This window comes from Hippoglossus hippoglossus, chromosome 16 (genome assembly GCF_009819705.1).
Source record: "Hippoglossus hippoglossus isolate fHipHip1 chromosome 16, fHipHip1.pri, whole genome shotgun sequence".
Taxonomy (NCBI): Eukaryota; Metazoa; Chordata; class Actinopteri; order Pleuronectiformes; family Pleuronectidae; genus Hippoglossus; species Hippoglossus hippoglossus.
This window is the reverse complement of record NC_047166.1, coordinates 21,697,078-21,713,721: the sequence shown is the minus strand read 5'-3', so window position 1 is coordinate 21,713,721 and position 16,644 is coordinate 21,697,078. Positions and strand designations below refer to the sequence as shown.

General features: G+C 42.1%; 1 protein-coding gene across 2 annotated transcripts; it reads left to right on the top strand.

Annotated features, from left to right (window-relative positions):
• Positions 1-1,468: 1,468 nt before the first annotated feature.
• gapdhs (glyceraldehyde-3-phosphate dehydrogenase, spermatogenic) lies at positions 1,469-16,484 on the top strand. Of its 2 annotated transcripts, XM_034612363.1 has the most exons (11): positions 1,472-1,558; positions 11,911-11,970; positions 12,376-12,472; positions 13,415-13,521; positions 14,492-14,582; positions 14,688-14,806; positions 14,962-15,043; positions 15,174-15,325; positions 15,440-15,602; positions 15,778-15,875; positions 15,994-16,484. In XM_034612363.1, the coding sequence occupies exons 2-11, from the start codon at positions 11,942-11,944 to the stop codon at positions 16,061-16,063; spliced, it is 1,008 nt and encodes a 335-aa protein (XP_034468254.1). In that variant the 5' UTR covers positions 1,472-1,558; positions 11,911-11,941; the 3' UTR covers positions 16,064-16,484. The 2 variants fall into 2 exon arrangements, with proteins under 2 accessions (XP_034468255.1, XP_034468254.1); XM_034612364.1 differs by lacking the exons at positions 15,778-15,875; positions 15,994-16,484 and adding an exon at positions 15,723-15,775 and having other exon boundaries at positions 1,469-1,558; positions 15,440-15,651.
• The last annotated feature ends 160 nt before the right edge of the window (positions 16,485-16,644 follow it).

The window sequence follows — 16,644 nt, the reverse complement described above, 5'->3', positions numbered from 1 at the left end:
AAAATATAAACAAAAGTATTCATTGTATGTTTTTGTACCTGTTCAATGAATAAAAACAGGTTCCCCCCCAAAAAATGGGAGCTAGACCACTGTGGTCAAATGTACAACATAATGTTGGCTTGTGATGCAGGAATCAAACACCAGAGATGACGAAACATTAGAAAGGAAGATGTGTGCAATTGTTGGTCAATGAGACTGCCTTCCTATTTACAGCGCCGTTGGGAGAGGTTTGCCTTCAGGGAGCTCTGCTTTCTGGCTTCACTTTTCAGTTACAGTTTGGTTTACAGAATGATCTAGTTTTAAATAGAAAAAAAAACTATTTCCCAACACTGACCACAGGCAAAAGCTTTTCTGGCAGAATGCCTTTTAGGCCATTTTCTCCCATGTGCACCTGCACTGCACCACAGGGATTTCCCATGTTACACTACTGTACGCATCCTCCGTCACGTACACTCATTCTCAGTGAGACACGTGCTGTGACATGAGGAGAGAGGAGGAGAGGGGGGAGGGGGATGCAACAGAAAATAATAGAATAGAATACAACAATTCAACATTCTAAAACCTAGATTTATTTATTTTTCTGTATACACGTACATGCAAATATCCCAATTTAGCAGCAGAACATCCTGTCTCCATGGAAACTTAACTTGTTAGATGTATGACTTCTTACGTAATGGTGCTGCATCCATACATACATGTACACACCCACACACATACACACACACACACACACACACTCCATCCATAGGCGAGCCAGCCTGCAGTCGTTCATAGATCACTGCATAATGGAGCACTGGCTATACAAAATGTGTGTTCACAGAACATACAGTCTAACATGCAGAGAGTAGTCATCCTATCACATACATGAATGTGATCTATAGCTGTCCTTTCACTGTCGAGCATGTCTTTTTTTAAACAACTTTATTATAAGACATGGAGGATCAGTTCTTAATGCCTGTGTATAATAATCCTTCTATAATTCATGAATGCATAGTTGAATCCTCTTGTTTGTATATAACTATGTGTTTATGATTTCTTGTCTTTGTTGTCTTTATTTATGTCCATATATATCTTCCATAACGTTTTAGCATCGTGCTTAATAACACTGGAAAATAATTTGGTGAAAAAAGCCTATTTTGGTTCTAGATCGTATTTTTCACGCATCTATCGAGCTATGTTTCATCATATCCACGTGTCGAGCGGGGTGCATGGTGGGAAGTCTGCTGCTTCGTCATTCCTCGTTTCCACGTTGGATCAGTCTCTTACCGTGTGTGTGTGTTTCTCTCCGGTAAATAAAAGTGTATTTCACCACAGACAGCCCTGAGGTGTGTGTTAGGAACAAGCTGTTCTAACGAGTCCGCCCCTCCACCCTCCCTCTCTCCGCGGCCCAGCCTCCGAGGGGCCGTGACCAGACCCTCGTTCCGAATGGATCCTCACTGCAAAGGATGACATGACGTCACGTCGCCAGGGCGACCGGGCTCCCGGCGGCACGTGTCCCGTATAAAAGCGGAAGAGAGAGCTGGGCGGTGCGCACACAGACTCCAGGCTCATCAGAGAGGTAAGCTGCTGCAGCTGCTGCTGCAGAGACCTTCAGTGTGTAGCTCACCTTCATCTGCTTCAATTATCCAGACTCAGGCCATTTCTGTTGTTTCACACTATTAAGTCTGCACGTCACTTTCAAATGTTAGCTTCTCCGTCTGCGCCATCACCAGCTTTGTTACCTAATGTTAATGCTAAATTACAATTCTTCATTTTTACCGCAAGAAATGCGGGAGGGTGACACTACTAAAAGCTCCGAGCGACGTGTGAAAGCCTGCGTCTGTGTGGTGAATTTGACCGCCATCTCTGTGTTGATGGGCCACGTATCCGTTTTAAAGAGGAAGAGAAGCTACGTTAGCATTATGAAGATACATGCTGTGTGTACGTGCACAGGAAGAGAAGGGAGGGGATGGGAGGGGATGCAGTCATGGCCTCGCAGTGTGCAGACGGGCTGCCTCTTGTGTAATGTGCTCTCTGACTGACACGGTTAGTTGCATCATTTAGATTTCAGCTCCATCCGCCAGAGCAGCAAAGTCACTCCAGTATTAAACAGGTAATGGATCGTGCCACAGTTTAAAGGAAATCTGCGTGTTCTAAGTATGGTTCATTCTTAACATATATTTCATTCATTTGAAGCTCGATCGCCCTCCTGCGCGGATAACGTGACAGTGGAATCTCCCATTGCTGCATCTTTGCGGAAGTGGATTAGTCTCCATGTTATGTAACACAGCACCAAAATATATATATTACCGCTTGTACCGCGACAGAAAACTCATGAGCGGACTACGTAGGAAGAAGTTGTGATAAAGATGAGTTTGACAGTACAAGCTGATTGTACTGCAGCCGCCGCAGCGCTGCACTGAGCCGTAATAAAGCTGCTACACAGGGCGGAACCGCTTCGTGAATTGAGGTGAAGCTACGTGCCTCCTCTCGTCCTCGTGATGAAGTCTGTCGTGGCTGCGCCATTAGACTTCAGGGATGAATTGAGCTCTGGTAATGAAGACGGTGAGCAGATGTCACCGTGATGTGAGGAAGGAGAAATGACGGATGAATAACCTTGACCGTGTCGGATGTGGAAAAGATGGAGGAGAGGAGGTGGAGACTCTAATTCCCGTGATGCAAGTGAAGGGCACAGAGCGCGTAGAGGCGCAGGATTCTGCCGCAGTTCGACTCCAGACTCACCAGACCTGTTGATGCGGTTTGCAAAGACTAGGCCTGGTTCCTTAAAACTAAACTACACCTCATGATTTATGCAGCCATCAAACCAGACATACTTTATGCACAGGCAACAAGGCTTCATTAGAAAACTGAAAGGGCAAACGTGTTCAGCAGGGAAAAGATAATAAGGGTTTAAAAAAAAAAATGCATAGTCAATATGGCCTCACATGGTCCTCTGGTACAAATATATACGCTATTGTCTCTCATAATCTCATTTGATATTCCAAAGTATTTATAATGGCAAAAGCACACACTACTGTAAAATGTATTGGAGCAACCAGGATTCGCATTAAGCTATTGATTTCATGTAGGATGCAGCCATGTCTGGCCTCCTCTCAGTGTTGAAGGTCATCACTCCAGCTGAGGAAGGTCACAGCAGAGGCCCAGAGCTGCTGCAGTGATGCCCCTGATCTTTATTCTCATACTGCAGTTTATTGACCAGAAACGAGTCGTTCATACTGGACTTGGAGAAGGGGGGTTACTTCTCATTCCTCAGCCTCTGGATAGCTGAGGGTTATTAATAACAGGCCTCTGAGGACTATAGTTAAAATGCCTGGAATTAAAGAAACATAGCAGCCACATGCCATGCATCAGCAGATAATAGTTTTGCAGTGACTGTCCACACAGCACATATATCAAACTAAGTTCAATAGGCTTTACTTTTCCAACAGCCAGCCTAGTCATTGTTAATATATTAAGCTCTATAAATTCTACATATTAAAATTTACTGTGAATGTGATAAATGAGAATTCATTTACTTGATTTCCTGTGGTAGACTGATACATCGGGATGACTTATATGTGAATGTTCTGTGCATCATTATTTTATCTTAGACACAGCGGGGACATTATTTCCACGTCATGCACAGAAGTTATCTTGTTGTGTCAGTGTCTGCTCTTGTTGCTGCTCTAGGTGAGGTGTCAGCTAAATGTCTGAAATGTAAATGTCAGCGTCTGTGTGTGGCCAACATGTTGCCACTATGCTGTGCAAGGAGAAAACTATTAGGTGATGACATTAGCTGGGTCACACCAACAATACACAGGACGTGTTATTTCTCCGTAACATGGACTACAGCCATGTTAATAAAGAGAACTTGGTTACTCTGGTGTACAGAGCAGGTTGCACTTATTTAAAAATTCAAATGTGTGCAAATCTAGCATGAAATGAGAGCGGGTCGCACATAAAGCATGAAGGTGTACTGTAGCTTGATAGAGGAGAGGAGGTGATAAACAAGACCATGGCCTCAGGAAGGATATCTGTCATCTACCTGCTGACACCAGCTCACACAGCCGTGTGTGTTCCAGCATTACCTCTGCAGAGTGGTCACATGTCTCCTACTGAGACCCCTGCAGTTTGATAAGCACACTCTTTACTAATTCATGATTGTGTGTAATGTGTATACCAGGTATGTTGTGGGGACCTGAATGTGCTTAAACAGTCACGTTATGGGAATGTGTCTTCTTTAACTGGACAAAAGCAAGTCCCCATATAATGTTTATCAATACATTTTAAGGTGAAGACATGTTTTCAACAGTTAATAGTAATGTATGCATATATATAATTAATAGAAGTAGTAGTTAAGGCAATGGGGGTGTGTGTGTGTGTGTGTGTGTGTACAGGCATGTTTGCGTGCCTGAACATGACTTGGTTACACCACAATAGCAGGCTTCACCTTATTAATTTCATAAACCCAGGTATGTGTTTGTGTATTTGATAGTAGGAATACATAAAGCAATCACCTCTTAACTCTATACATTTTGCCGAAGACCCTGCAGCTGGTACCCTGGCACCGGCGGGGGTGCGACTGGCAGAAATGCAGGAATAACACCAGCCTGTCTCTAAACCAAGTGCCTGAATGTCATGGACCGCTTATCTGTCTGTCCCTGTCAGCAGGAGGCCATGCCTGCTGGGTAAGACGCAGCCTGTGGTCTTGTGTGTGTGCACTGGTGATGTGATGGTGTCCGACATTTAACTGACTAGGTCACGGCAGCAAAGTGACATTGCCTCAGTGACAAGACTATAAAAAGAAAGGAAGCAGGTACTTTGCTGAGGGGGGGGAAGACGGAAGGGATGATCATGAGCAGAACCAAGGTTTCGTAAGTTGCTGAAAACAGAAAGTTTTGCCCACCTGCATTTGAGTTTGCATAAAAGATTGTATGGAAAAGTATCTGTTACGTGTTTGATTTATTTGATTCTCTAAGTGGCAGGCAAGAAGAGAAAACGTAACCTAATTGGATAGTCTGCCTGGCTTCTAGCCAATCAACTCACTGCAGTGGAAAAACACTGGAGAGAAAGAGGGTGTGACAGCAAGAGGAAGCTTTGTAGGGCCACTAAGAGAAGAAGGGCGGTAGAAGGAGGAAGGCAGGGGGAGTGGTAAAGTGGGCAGGAAAAGTAAGACCAAAGAATGACTATTAAACTTCAGCCGTTCAGTATACAACAAACAGAAAGCAGGCCAGTCACAACTCACATCACCATCATGGATTACGTGAATGGTTTTGTCTGTCTGTAATACTGTTGTAAAGATGTACAGTAGTCTATCTTCACCTCTTGTGTTTGTTTGGTCAAGTGTTGGTGATTGACATCAGAGGAGGTGCTGGTCCTCATCTCCTTTACTCTTTCCCTCATTCAGTAGATTTTGTCCCATGTTCTAGATGTAGCCTGTTGTCTTTGTCATTTCCTGGTTGACTGGTAATAAAGTAATCTTTCTCCCTGCAGTACACATGCATACACATAACCGTGATGACCCTGTCCTGCACCCCTGCTGGTGAAACTGCGTTTGTGTGAGGAAAATGGGTCGCAGCTCAGAGGGAGGGTAGGGTGGCAGTAAATGAGGGGGAGCCATGAGACAAAGAGCACGGAGGACAGACAAATAGGGGCATGAATTTTAATGATTAGTGGGTAAAAGGCTTGGGGAGGGATAATACTCAAAAAGCAAGGAAGAGACAAAGCACTGAGAGAAATAGGAGGTAAAGAAGAGAACATTGAATGAAAGAAGTAGTGTTAGGCTAAACGGATGTAGGAACAGAATTATAGATGTAAGAAGAGAGGAAAAATTTGTTAGAAGTGAAGATTATTCATTCCCTTTTCACTGACCAATCAGTACTCGAAAGCTTTAGTCTAATCCTAAGTAGAACCTGACCGATATTTTTGATTGGCCAATAATATCAGCTGATATGAGCCTTTCACAAACATAAAGGTATCAGCATTTAGCTTTGCTAATATGAAACCTTTTATTTTATAGAATACAGAAAAAAGATGTGCATTCCTATTTGAAGTTTAAAAAATCTGTTTTCTTAATTCAAGTTTAAATATTTTGTTGTTTTCTTTTTATCTATAGTTATTTACAGTAGTTTATAGTTCATCTGTAAAATATCAAGCCTCAATTACATTGTCATAAGGGTTTGATTTAAAAAATCGTAGGAATCTTTGCTGAAATTTGTTTTAAAACGTATCCAAAAAATGTTCCCCCTAATATCGGCTCCTAAGTGTTTCCTCTTTGAACAATCAGTCTCACCCGCTGACCAGCCCCTTGCAGGGAGGGGGCTGCACTGCAGAAATCTGAATCTTGTTGTTCTTACCCCAGTGCCAGTGGTGCACACAAGCCATGTCACATGAAGGCGATACCATTGAAGATAATTTACTTTGACAAAATTAAATTCTCTGTGAATTACTGGGTTCGAGTCAAGTTTTAATTTTAGAAAGCTCCTGTTCAGTTGATTTATCATCAAATGGGCTTTCAGTACCTGACTCTTACAGCCAGCTCTTCCATGCTAAAGTACTGAAAGTAAATCTGCGATGGGTAGTGCATGGTGCTTTACTGGTGTACATATGTCTGGCCGTCTGTCTGCCTCTTCTTCTCATTTTTTAATGAGAGTGTCAGCAGATTGCCAGCTGCAGTTAACAACGTGTAACTTCTTTGCTCTGCTCTGCACAATACCTCCTCTGTGAGCCCTCATCATAGAGGGTGCGCTGATGCCAGATCGGGGCTGATTGGTCCTCAGTCAAAGGGGCAGGACTGTGTGGTTGAAAAGTGGGGGGAGCTGCTGGCTAGGGAGTCGACTTTCCTATTGTAATATATCATTGAATAGTTTACTTCACACAGAAACAATGGATAGTTTCCCTCTGCTACAATGGGGATATAACTTAAGTCATGTGTATGAATAATGCGGTTATTCTCTAAAAGTAACATTTCACATATTTAGGGCCCGAGCACCGACGGTGCTTTTCGTTTGATTATTTAGGACAATTAATCGCATTTTTGACGGTTTGAACATGCACGAAAACTCACCAAATTTCGCGGGCGTGTCAAGCCTGACAAATGTACGTATGCTGGAGTAAATCGAAATGGGCGTGGCAAAATGGCTCAACAGCGTCCCTTAAAACGCAGCAATTCCGTCTGGTTTAACCGATCTTCAAGAAATTTGTAGTGTATCATGACCGGACAGAAATAAAAGTCCCAGGCACCAATACTATTAACGCAACAGGAAGTCGGCCATTTTGGATTTTGGCAGTTTTACACGTTGTGTATTTTAACAAACTCCTCCTAAAGCTTTGATCAGATCAACTTCAAAATCAGTGAGGGTCATCTAAACAACATGGCGATTAAAACTTTGCGTCAAATTTTGATGAGTCGCCATCAAAACACGAGGTTGTTGTATCTCGGACATGCATGGTCCAATCTACTCCAAATTGGACATGTATGACAAAAGTCTCGGCTGGATGACGTCTACACAGAAATCATGACTTAAATCACAGAGCCCCCTGGTGGCAACATGAAATGTCTTGTTTTTTGCACGTCTTACACTTTGAAGTACTTCTCCTCGTCTATTGACTTGCAGCTTACAGCTTATTACTGTAAGAACAGTACAAACCCCGCCCGCAGTCATTAAATAACTGTAATAAATCACTATATGACATCGTCCATTTAATGGTCATTTTAAGAATAAAGGAAAAAAGAGCCCCCAGGAAACAATCTCATTGAATCTCCTGGACCTTAAGGCCAACTGTGCTCTCAATACAGAGCTGGGACAGAGCGATTTTCCCTTGGTGGCGGAGAGACAACCTGCTACTCAATGTAAGAGAAAACGCACCACACCATTGGTACAATCAGTCAGACAACTGCTTGAGGCTCGTGACGACTATGAGAGTCTTTTGAGGAGTAGTAAAGCACAGTTGTACACGTGTAGAGCAACAAAGTCCATGGTTGTAGATAATGCACAAAAAAAACCCAATATTACATTAAAACACAAGCCAGGAAAAGTCTAACAATTTAAAAAGAGGTTGTGCAATTTAAAAGGGAAGTAGGGCTTTTCAGGGAAATAAATATAGTTAATATACAAGGTATGCATACTCAGAGAATGTAATGAAGCAATAAAGGAACAAATGTATATCATTTTTGTGAAAATAACTGAAGATCTGTGTTAAGCAATTAAATTGTGTCTGATATCGCTTATTAGGGACTCTACACTGACGGTGCAAGTATTGCTTTTCGCTTGTGAAAAGGACTTTTTTTTTTTTTTTTACTCCAATTCGCATTGTCCAGTCAGCACCAAAACTCTCACCTATGATCAGAGTCCCGGCCTGAACAGCTCCATATGTCAATGTTGACTCAGGGTCATAGTGCCACCTACTGATTCAACATGAAACAGGAAGTTTATTTATCTGCACTGTGCATTGAATTAAAACCTATGATCAGAGTCCCAGCCTGAACAGCTCCATATGTCAATATTAACGCGGGATCATCAAGCCACCTACTGATTCACCATGAAACAGGAAGTTATTTTTAACACCAATGTGCATTGTCCAACCGGCCCCTAAATTCTGTCACATGATCGGAGTCCAGGCCTGAACAGCTCTATATGTCAATATTAACTCATTGTCATAGCGCCACCTACTTATCAGCGTGAGAATATGTGTCCAAAAAAAAGATTTAAAAGGGAAGTTAAGTTAAAGCAGAAACTAATGATGAACCTTTGACTTCCTACAATAAACCAGGATTTTCTTTCACCTCAACTCAAGAGTTCAAGTGCTGGAAATGGATTTCTTCCAGAGCACTGGTTTCCCATTGTCACCCCTCCCTCTTCTCCCATTGATTTGCCAAACCACCGCACTGCTGCTTGGCAACAGTAACGGACATTTAGGGGGGGTTGTCAAGTAACTGTAGACACACAAACACTAACACACAAACACTTACACATGCACCTGCCCTTTGGTAAAGTATTTAGTGCTTGCCTATATCAGTTTTTTTTTAAAACATACCCATCGTACACATTTTTATAGTTTTAACTTAAACAGCTGAGCCCCGTTGCTAGTCACCAGATCTACCTATTATGTGACTCCTGTGATCTCAGCCAAGCCCCATTTTTCTTTTTTCCTTGGTGAAGCTCACTGTTCAAAAAAAGCTGTATTGTTTGTCAGCAGTGCAGCCATTTTGTGTTGGAAAACCAGGGGCAACTCCTCTATGCCGAGAAAATGGAGACATTTAAATACAGATGGCGAAAAGCAAGAGTGAGACCAACTGTGAAAAGGTGCAGAGGCCACAGGGGGTCACTGTGCAGAGTTTGGTGAATGCACAATAGCTAACAGTTGGAACAGAGTACAAAGGAGCAGAAAGACAGAAATGTGAGCGCATGGTCATACTACTCTTTGTCCTGCTCTCTCTCCATTGGTGACCTTGTATTATGCTTGCAGCAGCTCTGCCCTTGATGAAAGGTACCACAAAGATAATAACGACACTAGACGTACACTAGACATGATGCGTTAAGAGATCAGTTGAAAATGTGGCAGACGGATCAATAAATTGATTTTGACCTGAAACAAATACTGTTTTAACTCCAGACTGGACAAGTTAATTAATTTAGGTTAGTTATGATAAACACAAGTTATTTACCTCCATTCATATTTGAGTGTGTGGGAGAACCGAGGGAGATGATTTGTCCTAATCTGGTTGTCCCGTTATGTTTATTTAAAGTGCTCCCACAATGCATTTCACCAGATTGACAGCCTGTCCTACATGCTCCCCACAGAGACACATAGATTAAGAGATTACAGTAGTCTTAAATGATGGCTAACCAGTTTCAAGGACAATCCACGTTGCCCTTATTTACGCTACCTGTGCCTGTCACACATACACACACCACACTACTGGTCAGGCTAACTGGTAAATACTACTGACTTACCTTTTCTGTTCACCTGTATTAGTAAATAACCACTGCATTTATGTTAATGATACCTCATTAAAACAACTTTTAACTGGCCTTCAATCTGTCTGTTGTATTCTGGAGTATTGAACCAATGATGGGTCACAGGACTTTATCTGGCTGGTTTCGGTCACACTGGCTGGGCTATCTACTTAGGGAAAACATTGGGCATTTTCTCTCAGACTCGGATGGGTTCGGACAGACAATGGCTGTCCAATCTGCACTCAAAACCAAACACACCCTGTTTTTCCGGAACCCTAAATGAGTCCATAAATGAATTCAGATTTGTAGAAGCACCTCAGCTAGTGAGCGTTTACAATGACACATTTTGATGACAGGATTGACTTTTAATCTTAAATGAGCATGTTAGTGACCTTATCTGCACACAAAACCTTAAGTGGAAAAAAAATCACTTGTCACAATGTGACTTGGGATAAATTTGAGAGGCTGAAAATTGTCAAAAAGTTTGTATCCCTGTCATGATAGACAGACCAGGGACACAAGAGGAGAGGAAGAGGTGGAGTTTATGAGAAGAAAAAGGAGGTGGAAGGAAATGGTAGAAAAGAAAGGGGCAGGAAAAGTGGGAGGAGAGTACATTATGAAAAGGAGAGGAAAGCAGAGGAGAAAGGAGGTCACATAGTTGAGTCCAGCCCAAGCTTCCTCTTTGTTCAGTCAGCAGACAAGTCTCTGTTTGTTGTCGTTACATACCTACAACGCACTTCTCTCCTCACCGCTTATGCCACTGTTTTCTAAACATGTCCCTGCATGATGATACACCTCCCTACCTTTCCATCAGGTGCATGTAAAACATGGCCTTTTGTCGCTCTGTACTTTTCCCTAAATTAAGTTAAAAACCCTTGCAACCTTTTTCATTTATTAATCTACTTTCAACCATAGTGTCTGACTTATATTACTATTACTAGTTACTAGTTACTAAGCTCACTTAACACCTTGGTGTTGTTTTCTCTCTTTTGTGCTAATGCGTCAGACTGGCTGTGCTGTGAGGCCTCTGCTACCAGTCTGTCTTATGTTATTCAGACATTACAGTTGACACGACAAAAGAAAATGATAAACTAAACAGAGTTAAGAATGAAATGGCGTGAAAATGTTGTACCACATTTATATTGACCAAAAATATTGCAGTTATCACGGTATTTTTACTCATCTTTGATGAGAAAAGTACTAATACACAAACTCAAGTAATTTCACCAAGTTTAAATAACTTATTTATTATTAATAACAATGATGATAATATTTGTATTGTTTATCAGAGTGGTGGAGAGCAGGTTGACAACTCATTATTAGCATTTGCTAACTATGGCCAGAGCACCAGCAGCTCCCCTCCTGCCTGCCACTCCCTCTGTCACATTTTTACAACAAATGCACGTTGCTCACTGCCCCTGCAACTTGCAGACAGGCTTACTTTGGTTGATGCAGGGCAGTATAAACCAAATCATTATGGTAATTAAACTTTAAATGGTACAACTAAGCGCCTAAAATTTTACCATGTTATACCTTGAAATCAGTAGCTGTTTTATCCATGATACTAAGTCTACAAATGCTCAGATCATCCCACAGATAGACTTGTTGAGGTTTTGGAGAAGCAGAAGCTTCAGATTAGTCACATTACACCAATATAATGCATACAAAGACACCTTCATATTGCCAACAACTTGATTAACCTGATTAAAGCCACCTCCTGCTGTCAGGGCAACAGTTGGCTGCTGTCAGAGTGTATGCCTGTGTCTTTGCTGCCAGGCTTACAGTCTGATGTTTAAAGTCTGTGACATTTGCTGGCACGTCATTAAGCTTCAGCGACTTCCAGTGTTGACACCAGATGCATCTGACTGAGTGTGTGGCCAGCTAGAGGACATTACAAAGTGAGATTAGATATCCTACATTTACATGTTGTAGTTGTGTTTCTAATGTCATTGTTTTGTGTTTTTTCTCTCAGATAACTTCACAACCCCAAAACAGCAGCAACCATGTCAGACCTTTGTGTTGGAATCAATGGGTGAGTTGGAAACACACACACACACACAGGCGCTTCACACTGATTTTACGATGGTTAACATAGGACATTGGGGACAAGGGGCGTTCACCGTTTTCTGAATTATTACTAATGGTTAGTGTGTGTATATATATATATATATATATATATATATATATATATATATATATATATATATATATATATATATATATATATATATATATATATATATATATATATATAGGGGGGAAAAAAGCATTTGATTAAATTACAAGTTAACAGTTTCTGATATGATAGAATGGATCAGTGCAGTACTGTTTAAGGCTGTCATTAGATCCATGTGAGGTCAAAGGGTTGGTTTGACATCCTGGGGAAGTTCCCTACCATTTTACCACAATTCTCACTCTGTCTTTCTCCTCACTGCAGATTCGGTCGTATCGGCCGTCTGGTCCTGAGGGCTTGTCTTCAGAAGGGCATTAAGGTTGTGGCCATCAATGATCCCTTCATTGACTTGCAGTACATGGTGAGAAAACGCTCATCTAAGTCTACAGTGTATATTGTTGGAAGAGGCTGCTTTACAAAATAGGAAATGGAAAAACGGATAAACTGAACCACAGTTACACGTCTGGGGACATTTTTTCAATAGCTATTATAAATGTGAGTTTTCCTCTCTATTTGATTTCTCTGTACTTTGGTTGTAATTCTTTAGTTTAACTTAGAACCAAAAACTTCCAGTAGCTCCAACCCCTGCTCCTCCCTCACACTCAGCACCGGCTCTCACCAAGGGTGTGTGCTGAGCCCTCTACTATATGCACTTTACACCTATAACTGCACTGCCACCCACCCCACCAACACATCATCAAATTTGCGGACAACCCCAACCTGGTCGGTCTTATCTCTGGAGGAGACAAGTTGGCCTACAGGGAGGAAGTACAGCAACTGACGCTGTTGTGTGCAGCAAACAACATACTGAGGGACTCCTCCCATCTAGCGCACCACATGTTTGACCTGTTTGCCCTCTGGCAGGCGCTACAGGTCTATCAAGGCTCGCATCACCAGACTGAAAACAGCTTCATTCCCTGGGCTATAAGAACACTTAACCATCAATAACAAGCAGTGCAATATCATTACATTTATTTGATCATTTACTCAAATGCAATGTGGACATAATCATTTTATCTGGAAATTATTTAATTTGTATTTTGTGACATCTGATGAATGAATGTGTGAGGTGGTTGATGTTGTTTTTAAACTTGAGAAGCACTGCTACTTTCATTGTATCCTGTACAATGACAATACAGCTTTCTATTCTATTCTAAATTAATATGTAGGGCTGTATTAAGACTATGTATTAATAATATAGTGCCATAATAAGTATACATTTTTGTGATAAAACAAACAGAAACCCCTTTACCTCTTTATAGCCTTGCACTAACAACCCCATTGTTTTCCTCTCCCCTCCTAGGTCTACATGTTCAAGTATGACTCCACCCATGGCCGTCACAAGGGTGAGGTCTCCCACGAGGATGGCAAGCTCATCGTCGATGGCAACGCCATCTCTGTCTTCCAATCGTAAGTGATGAAGATGATGATTGGGTTTGAGTGGATGTTGCTGCACAGATATCAGATCCACAACAGTAGCATTTTAATTTTAGCAGAGAGGTCTGTAATGGAGGCAGCCATCTAAAAGTTCATGTTGAATTGGGAATTGATTTTCCAGTTTCAAGGTGATCTAGCTGATGCCATTTTGTCTTTAATATCCTGAGTGAATTCCTGGCAATGGAACAAGGCTGTCTGCTGCCTCAGGCCTCACTCCTGTCGCCCCCCCTCCACCCGGCTGTTTTTTTAGTCCATTGACTAATTGTGCCTCATGTCTGCAAACGGCCGTACCAACAAAAAGGAAGCTTATACAAGAGGCATTCCATTCAGTTTCACAGCTCCTCTATTGTGAGATTTTCCATTGTTCATTGCAAACACGAAATCATCCAAAGAGGCTCTGAACACTAATTTAGAATGTACAGGATGTACTTATCTAACAAGATTAGCTCCCACCCCCACCTCTCACTGAATCTAACTTGTGCAGTACGCACTGGTGCTGTTATGCCTCCGGGCGGAGGCATAACGTTTTCGGGTTTGTCCGTATGTACATTGGTCAACTATTTGTCTGTCAGTCCGTCCCTTTTATTGTGAACGCGATAACTCAACAACAGTGGAAGGAATTTAAAAAACATTCACTTTTTGTGTTCAAAGGTCAAGGTCACAGTGGCCTCTTGAACATGATATCTGACGTCTGCCTTCAGGGAATTTCTTGACCATTTTTCACTCAAAGATTAACTGAGAAGATTTCAGTGGTCAAAAGTCACAGTGACCTCATATGAGTCTGATGTGTATATAGACTGAAACTTCACTGGCTGGGGGGGATATACAACTGCAGGGTGGTAATTTTGGAATTTTGTTGTCACTTTATTTGTCCCCCAGGTTTAACATAACTGTACCATAATCATTTAATCTTTAAGTGACACTTCTCTTTCTGTGACTCCAGTATGAAGCCAGCAGAGATCCCCTGGGGCAGCGCTGGAGCCAAGTATGTTGTGGAGTCCACCGGAGTCTTCCTCAGTGTGGAGAAGGCCTCTGTATGTACATACACACAAACACATGTACATGTACATAAGACAAATTGACCCAGACAGTCCTGTTTCTAACCTCTCTCTCTCTGTCTCTGTTCTGGCCAATCACAGTCTCACCTCCAGGGTGGAGCCAAGCGTGTGGTTGTGTCCGCCCCCTCACCTGATGCTCCAATGTTTGTCATGGGAGTTAATGAGGACAAATATGACCCCTCCTCCATGACCATCGTCAGGTAAGATACCTGTGGTGGCGGACATGCATGTCACTACATTTATAATAGAAATACATACAAATATGTTCCACAACTTCACCAGAACTCAAGGTTTAGGTGAAGCACATCAATTTTTTATTGTGTAAATATGACCAGTTGTATCATTCTATTTATAGTAATGCCTCCTGCACCACCAACTGCCTGGCCCCCCTGGCCAAAGTCATCCATGATAGCTTTGGCATCGAGGAGGCTCTTATGGTAAATCATATTTAATCTGTGTTTGTGGTTCATACTGTAGGCGGTGCTGTATATTTATGCTTGCATGTATGCTAAAGATACTATGGAAAATGATTGTTTAATGTATCTAATATGACACTGTCCTCTGTAGACTACAGTCCATGCATACACAGCCACTCAGAAGACGGTGGATGGTCCCAGTGCTAAGGCATGGCGTGACGGCCGCGGTGCCCACCAGAACATCATTCCAGCCTCCACTGGTGCCGCCAAGGCAGTGGGCAAAGTCATCCCTGAGCTCAACGGGTAAGGACAAGTACATTTGTTATCAGTCCTATAATCACCTTTATTATTTGTGGCCATGAAGCTGAGAAAGACCAAAAACATTCATCTCATCATTTTGTCTCTTTCTCTCTCTAGTAAGCTGACAGGCATGGCGTTCAGGGTGCCAGTGGCTGATGTGTCAGTGGTCGACCTGACATGCCGTCTGTCCAAGTCCGCATCTTACTCTGAGATTAAGGAGGCTGTCAAGAAGGCCGCACATGGGCCCATGAAGGGAGTGCTGGGTTACACCGAGGACCAGGTAAGACAGAATCAATTCACATACACTGGACTAAAATCAAAATTAACTTAATTTATTTTATTAAAAAAAATATATAGATATATTATACAACACGACTTCTGTTTCCTTTGGATTTAGTAATGTATTGCCTGGTTACACAATATCTGACTTGTAACTGATTTTTGTGTTTTGCAAGGTGGTTTCCTCTGACTTCATCGGTGACACCCACTCCTCCATCTTTGATGCTGGCGCTGGCATTGCCCTCAACGACAACTTTGTCAAGCTCATTTCCTGGTGAGTTTTCAGTCTGTCCCCACATGTGAAAAACGTTTGTCTTTTCAAAACTAATCTAATCTTTTACAAGCAATTCTTTAATCGTTCTATTGTTCTGTCTTGTTTTCCCTCCCTCCAGGTATGACAACGAGTTCGGCTACAGCCACCGTGTCGCTGACCTGCTGTTGTACATGCACTCCAAGGAGTAGACACTTCCTCTTGAGAAAGGAAGTCAGGAAAGGGACCACCCCCAACCATCCTCCGTGCCCTCTCTTCTCTTTTACACACAAGCCCCACCCATAGCCAAGTCCTTTCATCACAGCCTTTAGCTCTACTACAGCATACGTAGGCAGCAGCAACAGTGTGTTTAAATGTTTGGTTTATTTTTCCTTTAATAACAAGACGATTGGTCAGTGACAGTATTTGTGTCTGTGTGCCCCCCTCTCCACCTCCCCTCTGCCACATTAGATGTGTCGTTATGGCTCATTACTATGGTAACTACTGTATCCATCACCCTGTTGGTGTGTTTTAAAGGCTAAATCACCAGTGGAAGGAGGAAGCTGAAAGGTAGAGCTACTGTAACTCCACTAAAGAGTAATGAGACAAAGAAATAAAACTTGAAAACCTCAAGCTGTCCACGTTTCTATGTTATCTGTTCACTGTTGTCTATGGAGCCTCTGAACTGACACACTGAAGAAAAAATTGATTCAACATAAGGCTGGGCATTAAAACAATATCAATAATTACTGCAATATGATTTTCATCACTCGCAATATGAAGATATTGATAT

What these genes read in the sequence shown, in the direction of transcription:
- gapdhs (XM_034612363.1), top strand. Translation starts at nt 11,942, where the DNA reads ATGTCAGACCTTTGTGTTGGAATCAATGG. An exon ending in CTTTGTGTTGGAATCAATGG is followed by an intron (nt 11,971 to 12,375) that starts GTGAGTTGGAAA and finishes TCCTCACTGCAG; the next exon opens with ATTCGGTCGTATCGGCCGTC. An exon ending in GCCATCTCTGTCTTCCAATC is followed by an intron (nt 13,522 to 14,491) that starts GTAAGTGATGAA and finishes CTGTGACTCCAG; the next exon opens with TATGAAGCCAGCAGAGATCC.